An 8,068-nucleotide genomic window follows, 5' to 3' on the forward strand; every position below is an offset into this window, starting at 1 on the left:
AGGAACACTTACCCTTCAGCTTATTTCAATGTCAGAAAACCTCTTAATTCTGATTATTCCTTCAGTCCTGAGTCAGCCAAGACCACAGAGATACTATGTAAATGGCTCAAATGGAAGAAGGGTAACCATAATTCTTAATGAGGAGACAGTCTGGCTCAGAAGAGGCCTGGAAGCCCAGAGACTGAGAGGTACCATCCTGTTTCTTCATTAATGTATTCCGTGACCTTGGGCAAATCATTTTGTCTCTGTGGAGGTGCTTCACCTCTCAGTAATATGAGTCTGGCAACGCAAGACAGGGAGAGGAAGGTAGGGCTAGGAGGTCCCAGTAATTTACGCCTTGCCACGTGCCAGGCCCTGTACAGGATGATCTCATTTTATCCTCACTAGACGCAGGAGGTAGGTATTTCCCCCCACTTTACAGAGAGTGAAACTGAAGCTCAGGAAGACTAGTTCACGTAGCGGTCTAAGTAGGCAAGGCAGGATTTAGACTCAGGGCTGACTCCGCAGTGGCACTGTGTTATGTGCTTAATTTGCCTCTGTGCTTCTTCAAAGAGGCTGAATGAAATGTCATTACGGTGGCATGTTAAAACAGCACAGGCGGTGATCAGTTCAATTGCACCTGGTGGACGGGCTGCAGAGTCAGGGAGGGGCCCAGACTCTGACTCCTCAGAGCTCACGGCATAGTCCTTTGGGAGCTCCTTCGAAGGCTGGAGCCTGTCTTTGGGATGAGGGAGAAGATGTTGACCAAGTTGTGTTCCCAAGGGCTCCCATGAGCACTCATGGTCTCCCTCCCTCTCTTTTGATCCCCTTTCCACTGACATCAAATGCACATCAACTACACTGCTTGGCTGGGGCCCCCCCCACCTCCCTCCACGACTGCTACATTATTAGGCTCCTAAGGGCCGCCCCCTCCAGTCTCGGTCTCCAGAGCTTCTCACCATGTAATGAACGAGTAATTTTCCCCCTGAGGGCAATAAAGAGTAATCAAGAGATTTAAGCGGGGGATTACATAATTAGATTTACAGTTGGGGAAAATTAAATGCTGAGGAGTTAATGCATAATGATCTTTCCTCTTCATCCCTCTAGCCACCATTTTCTCTAATCCATTCCCTGACCTCTCGGCAAGTTGGAGTATAGGACTGTGCTCAGCTGATTCCTCTGCCTGGCAAGCCCCCGCCCCCCATCACCTGTGGACCCTGACATGCTCACTGTCTAAGACCCCATGAAGCTTCTCTATGAAGCAGTCCTCACCTCCCCACACGCCTGAGGCTCTCCTGAACCAGCCCCACTGATGGCGTTCCTAGTTCTGTATCCTCACATCGAAATGTTTCTTGGGGTCTCTCTCCCTTACCAGAGTGTGAACCCCTCAAACACGGGCTGTATTACTCCTAGTTGCATCTATCGTTCCCTGGGCAGAGACAAGCAGTGGTTACTCCTAGGTGTAAGTGGAATGGATAAATGGGCTCAATAGGTCTGCCTCGTTCCTCCTAGAAGGTGACTGGGTGAGGAAAATATACTGATAGTGGGGAACAAGGACTTGCTGAACCTTTTGGAGAAGTATTTTATCACCTGAGACCTCAGATAATTCTGCAAAATGGGGAAAGGGAGGAATTTGATGTTTCCTAAGGACGTCACTTCTCTGACATTTTAGTTTCTTGGTTCTTTAGGAGTAAAGGTGGAAAATAATGACTTAAAAAATGAGCGAAGCAGGCGGTGCTCAGGGACGTGGCCCTTGTGGGACCAGGACCCCTGGAAGGGCAGACTCCTCAAAGGCTTCCTGTTCTCCTGGGCCCAAGTAGGAGCTGGGGGAAGGAGTGAGCGCTTACTGTGCATGACTGAGCTCTGCCAAGGACTTTCTAGGGGAAGGATGAGGACATACTTGGCCTCAGAGAAGGCTCCAAACAGCCACAGCCAGTTCCCATTCAGTCCAAGCAGCAGTCTCTTTAAGAGATCTTAGATGGCTGACTTGGAGGAGACCCAGAAGCGACTGCCATGTCTCCAGGGGCCTGAGAGCTTCTCAGAAGAGAGGTCTTGACTGTTTCCTAATTTGGGCATCTTCATCCTCCCGTATGGTGTTGGGTGCTGTATTCAGTAAATGCTAAATGGATGAAGAGCCACAACCATTCCATACCTTAGTCTTGAGGGAACATCTGCACAAAGTCCGATAATATGCACATGTATTCTATATCTTATCCAGTCTTTCCCTTCTTCAACTCCCCACGCCCAGTAATCCTACTTAAAAAAGGATTAGTGGGACTGATCTACCCTCTCTTCACCCAAAAATCCAATCAATCAAGATAGGAGTCTTCTAAATTGGGACTGGGGATAGGGAGTGGCATTTTTTAAACCCTTGGCTCTGGTTTTGGATTTGGTGGGAACCAGAAGGAGGAGGGTCCAGTGCTACCTTTATAAAAGCAAGAGGCAAGACATTGGGTATCGTCACAGCTGCTGTAGCTCTTGCTGGTCTTTGGATCTAGTTTGCTTCTTTTTCTTTAGAGGTGAGTTCTTGTAAGGAACAAGCAAACTACAGAGCGTCGGGGTCTTTTATGTTAGAAGTGAATCAGATGGAGGAGGAAGTTGGGGAGGAGGGGTTGGTTGAGCCCTGGCCATTTGGGGAAGGCTCACTGAGGAGGAAGGATGAGCTAGGACTTCTTGGAAGTGCCCACCAGGGCTCTGGGACTAGTCCCAGCATGTGAGCCTGGGTAGGTTAGTTTTACTTTGCAGTTTATGCCTGCCATGTCTTAAACTCTGGACTAGGCACTGACGTGGAAAGGGGTGTTGGACCCAAGCAGAATGGAGGGAAATGAAGGAGGCAGGCTCGGAATACCTTGGCCTCACCCACTCCCACTGTCTGTCCAGTAGTGACTAGTGAAGCCGCACCATGGGCAAAGAGAAGACCCATGTCAATATTGTTGTCATCGGCCATGTGGACTCTGGCAAGTCCACCACTACTGGGCACCTCATCTACAAGTGTGGGGGTATCGATAAGAGAACCATCGAGAAGTTTGAGAAGGAGGCAGCTGAGGTAAGGTGCCTATTGTGTGTAGGAGTGGCTGTCCCCCTTCGCGGGGGTGGGGGGGTGGGGGCGTCTAGGTTCCAAAGTGCAGAAAGCAGGGTGCACTCTGCGGTCTAAGGTGCCCTGAAGTTGGCTGTAATAAACTGTTCTGCTCACCATCAATGCACTATCCTCCCCTCCCCTTCCCCAGATGGGCAAGGGCTCCTTCAAATATGCTTGGGTGCTGGACAAGCTGAAGGCGGAGAGAGAGCGTGGCATCACCATCGACATCTCCCTGTGGAAGTTTGAGACTAACAAGTTCTACATCACCATCATTGATGCCCCAGGCCACAGGGACTTCATCAAGAACATGATAACTGGCACATCCCAGGTAAAGTAGTACGCCCTCAGGTGCCTCCTTGGGCTCCTGGAAGGAGGAACTAAAAGCTCATTTGTGGGAGTAGATGAGAGTTTCACTGGGAGGCAGGACCTGGGGTGGTGCAGGAAAGTCCTTGAATCCCTGTGGGCCTTTTTTTGTAAGTTTCTGGGGGCACGCCCCTCAGCTTTACAAAGGGATCTGGGCCTGCCTAGCGCCAGCGGGCTTCCCGGCCCCGTCTGAGGCCCCCTGCCCCAGCCCCTTGTCCCGCCTGCAGGCCGACTGCGCCGTGCTCATCGTGGCGGGCGGCGTGGGCGAGTTTGAAGCTGGCATCTCCAAAAACGGGCAGACCCGCGAGCACGCGCTGCTGGCCTACACACTGGGCGTGAAGCAACTCATCGTGGCGGTCAACAAGATGGACTCCACCGAGCCCGCCTACAGCGCCACACGCTTCCAGGAGATCACCAAGGAAGTGAGCGCCTACATCAAGAAGATCGGCTACAACCCGGCCACCGTGGCCTTCGTGCCCATCTCCGGCTGGCACGGCGACAACATGCTGGAGCCCAGCGGCAACGTGAGTGCGGGGTTGGCGGAAGGCGGGGGGGACGGAGCAAGGCGCAGTCGGTCCTGGAAGGGGCGCTCCAGGACCTGTGCCCCAGACTCACGTGCGCTCTACCTCTCGGCAGATGCCCTGGTTCAAGGGCTGGAAGGTGGAACGGAAGGAGGGAAATGCCACCGGGGTGACTCTGCTGGAAGCTCTGGATGCCATCCTCCCGCCCACTCGCCCAGTCAACAAGCCCCTGAGGCTCCCTCTGCAGGACGTGTACAAGATTGGAGGTGAAGGGGCTGGGTGGGGCGGAGAGGAGACCTTTCACTCTGCAATTCGGAAGTTAGGAATGAGCTCTGGTGTCTGACTGCCAGGGTTCAAATCCTGACTTAATCCACAGCTTCTGAGCTAGGACAACGTGCAAAGGCACCCAGCCTTTCCAGCTAATGCCATAGGTAGTTTAAATAGCTCATGATCCGTGCAGTGTGTCATTCTAGTTCCACAGGTGGTCCTTTGTCCTCGAATGCAGAACCAAGGGGGACCCCCCAAGAAGCCTGTTCAAGGCAGGGAGAGGTGTGTGGGACAGCTCTGATTTCCCTTCCCTTGGATAGGCATTGGCACTGTGCCTGTGGGCCGTGTAGAGACCGGCTTCCTGAAACCTGGGATGGTGGTCACCTTTGCCCCCACAAACCTCACCACAGAGGTCAAGTCTGTGGAGATGCATCATGAGGCTCTGTCTGAGGCCCTGCCCGGTGACAACGTGGGCTTCAACGTGAAGAATGTGTCCGTAAAGGACATACGCCGTGGATATGTGGCTGGAGACAGCAAAAATGACCCCCCCATGGAGGCTGCCAGCTTTGTGGCACAGGTGAGTGCCCAGGACGCCAAGAGCCTTAAGGGCACTGGCATTGGTGGGAATACTTCTTACCTTACGGATCAGCTCTGGTTTCTTAGGCCCCAGGTTCATGAAGATGTGGCCCCAGATCACGTGCCATGTTTCTTACAAATTCTGTCCTGCCCTCGTGCCAGGTGATTATCTTGAATCACCCCGGGCAGATCCATGCTGGCTATACCCCAGTGCTGGACTGCCATACAGTTCACGTCTCCTGCAAGTTTGCCGAACTGAAGGAAAAGATTGACCGGCGCTCAGGCAAGAAGCTCGAGGACAACCCCAAGGCCCTGAAGTCGGGTGACGCAGCCATTGTTCAGATGGTCCCCAGCAAGGCTATGTGCGTGGAGACCTTCTCAGAGTACCCACCTCTAGGTGAGCCAGGGATTGCTACGGAGTCTTAGGAAGAAAGCTTTTATCTCCTGTGGGCAGGGTACAGACTAAAGAGCATTTCCTTACATATCACTTTCCAGAAACCTCATTCTTCATCCCTCTTCCAGGCCGTTTTGCCGTGCGGGACATGAGACAAACAGTGGCTGTGGGAGTTATTAAGGCTGTGGATAAGAAGTCATCTGCTGGCAAGGTCACCAAGTCAGCGGCAAAGGCCAGCAAGAAGTGAGGCATGCGGTTTCCTCAGCAATCTTCCACTATAAAAGCTACTGAAAAGTCTATGTATTTACCGAATGAGATTAATAAAACTGAAGTAGCTGTCCTGGCTTCTGGTTTCTTCTGAGGAGGTAAACAAGGAGGCTCTAGGTACACGAATGAACTATAGTTTAAAGCCCATTGACTTCCAGGACACCTGAGAGGCTCAGTCGGTTAAGTGTTTGACTGTTTCAGCTCACAGTTCATGAGATCGGAGCCCCGTGTTTGGCTCACTGACAAGCGCGGATTCTCAGCTGCTTGGCATCCTCTCTCCCTCTCTGCCCCTCCCCAACTTGTTCTCTCTCTCTCTCAAACAGTAAAAAAAGTGCCCACTGGCTTCAAAGCACTTACGCCCTGGGTTGTGAAGACGATTCAGGGTCCTGTCCCTCATTCTCAGGCAGGGCTCCATCCTGTCCTTTCTCATTTCCCTCAAACTTAATCGCTTCTGACCCGTTCTCCCTGTGGGGAAGTTGAATTGTTCTGGGATGTGAAAAGTACACTTACAATGGCATAGGACAGGATCTCAGTGCCAGTGGGTCAGTCCAGCACTGCTGTGCGGTTGCTGGTACTAGTGGCTTTATTACCCAGAATCCTGATAGAAGAGTAAACATCAAGATCACTTGGCCAAGAATAGGGTGGGAACCCCCAAGCCACTCCTTTGGAAGCTTGGGCTCAAGCTGCTGCCCAACAGTCTGGGCAGGTCAATATTAATATGCCTAGAGGGCAAGGAGTGAAGGGATATAGTTCTGTGGTCTTTGCTTCCTAACTTCATGAACGCAACAGGATAACATCTCATGGACCTTAAGCTAAATTATGTGTTCTTTCAACATTTGCTGGGAGTCAGGTCCCCAAGGTCTGCCAGTGGTACGTTCTTTATCCATTTATTATATACTGGCCCTTCCCGTATGTGAGATGCTGCTCTCACCCCATGGACTTGACCTAGTTACAGGCAGAGGCAACTATCAAATGGTGAATGGTAGAGCTGGGGAGTAGACCACGAAAGACACACAGTAAAGGCTATATTCCAACAATGCAAACAAGGTGGTGACTTGGACCAGGCTGGTAATCATGGGGTTAAGTGGTAAGTTCTGGAAGTATTTTGTAAAGGTTCTAAAAGTACTTACAGGCTGATGCATTTCTAAAAATTGAGTGGACGGTATGCGGAAGGGAAGTCAGTTGACATCTGGGTTTTTGGCCTGAGGGATTGGAATGGTAGAGCTTCTATGAGAATAGAGGTGGATTGCCAGCTAAGATGCTGGTGTGAAGAGAAGGGAGAGGCTAAGATAGTCAGGGGGGGGTCCTCCAGACATGGAAGTGCAATTCCTTGCCCGTAAAGCATCCACTTGGAGGTTCCAGGATAGGCATGTGGATCCTGCCTGCTAGAAGGGAATAATCAACTGTGTGACTGCAATCAATCCTTTATCGGAAAAACCATTAGTCTTACAAACGTGGAGAGTGCTCGTAAAACGTGTCAGGGCCTGGAAGGACTGTAGAGTCCTTTTTTTTTTTTTTTTTTAACAGCTTAAATTACAGTATAGTTAACATACAATGTTATATTTCAGGTGTACAATGTCATGATTCAACAATTCTATACATTACTCGATAGTACTCAGTAAGGGTGTTCTTAATCCCCTTCACCTGTTTCACCCATCTACCCACCTACCTCCCCTCTGGTAGCCATTGGTTTGTTCTCTATAGTTTACAGGCTGTTTCTTGGTTTTTCCCTTTTCTTGGTTCATTTTGTTTCTTAAATTTCATATATGAGTGAGATTTAATACCTTCTCTGATTGACTTTCTTCACGTAGCATTAAACTCTAGATCCATCCACGTTGTTGCAAGTGGCAAGATTTCATTCTTTTTTTTTTTTTATGACTGAGTAGTATTCTATTGCATATAAATACTACATCTTTATCTATTTATCTATCAATGGACAGTTGGGCTGCTTTCATAACTTGGCTATTGTAAATGATGCTGCTCTAAACAGGGGTACATGTATCTTTTTGAATTAGTGTTTTCATATTTGAGTAAATACCCAGTATAGAATTACTGGATCGCATGGCAGTTCTATTTTTAACTTTTTGAGGAATCTCTATACTGTCTTCCACAGTGGCTGCACCAGTTTGCGTTCCCACCAACCGTGCACAAGAGTTCCTTTTTCTCCCCATCCTCACCAATACCAGTTGTTTCTTGTGTTTTTGATCTTAGTCACTCTGACGGGTGTGAGGTGGTATCTCATTGTGGTTTTGACTTGCATTTCCCTGATGACGAGTGATGTTGAGCATCTTTTCACGTGTCTGTTGGCCATCTATCTGGATGTCATCTTTAGAGAAATGAAATATCTATGTCTTCTGCCCACTTTTTAAATTGCATTATTTGTGTTTTTGGGTTATAGTTTGTTTTGAGTTATAGAAGTTCTTTATAGATTTTGGATACTAACTCCTTATCAGAGATGTCATTTGCAAGCATCCTCTCCCCTTCTCCCATTCAGTAGGTTGTCTTTTAGTTTTGTTGATTGTTTCCTTTGCTGCTCAGAAGCCGTAGATGTCCATCTATACATATAGCTATTCTCAATAGTTTACTTTTGCTTTTGTTTCCCTTCCTCAGGAGACAGCTCTG

General features: G+C 49.4%; 1 protein-coding gene across 1 annotated transcript; it reads left to right on the forward strand.

Moving 5' to 3' along the window:
• The first annotated feature begins 2,881 nt into the window (after window positions 1-2,881).
• Window positions 2,882-5,426, forward strand: LOC124506203 (elongation factor 1-alpha, oocyte form-like). The gene is made up of 7 exons (XM_047072221.1): window positions 2,882-3,025; window positions 3,207-3,386; window positions 3,649-3,945; window positions 4,058-4,208; window positions 4,530-4,786; window positions 4,948-5,182; window positions 5,308-5,426. Exons 1-7 carry the CDS (start codon window positions 2,882-2,884, stop codon window positions 5,424-5,426), a joined length of 1,383 nt encoding a protein of 460 aa, XP_046928177.1.
• The last annotated feature ends 2,642 nt before the right edge of the window (window positions 5,427-8,068 follow it).

Source organism: Lynx rufus, unplaced genomic scaffold, assembly GCF_022079265.1.
Source record: "Lynx rufus isolate CCGP_SWC_20201006 ecotype Redwood Valley unplaced genomic scaffold, mLynRuf1.p SCAF_9, whole genome shotgun sequence".
Classification (NCBI taxonomy): domain Eukaryota; kingdom Metazoa; phylum Chordata; class Mammalia; order Carnivora; family Felidae; genus Lynx; species Lynx rufus.

Bases quoted from the DNA above. Each gene is read 5' to 3' on its own strand.
- LOC124506203 (XM_047072221.1), top strand. From the start codon at position 2,882: ATGGGCAAAGAGAAGACCCATGTCAATATTGTTGTCATCGGCCATGTG. The intron at 3,946-4,057 runs GTGAGTGCGGGG...ACCTCTCGGCAG, and splicing joins TGCTGGAGCCCAGCGGCAAC to ATGCCCTGGTTCAAGGGCTG. The intron at 4,209-4,529 runs GTGAAGGGGCTG...TCCCTTGGATAG, and splicing joins GGACGTGTACAAGATTGGAG to GCATTGGCACTGTGCCTGTG.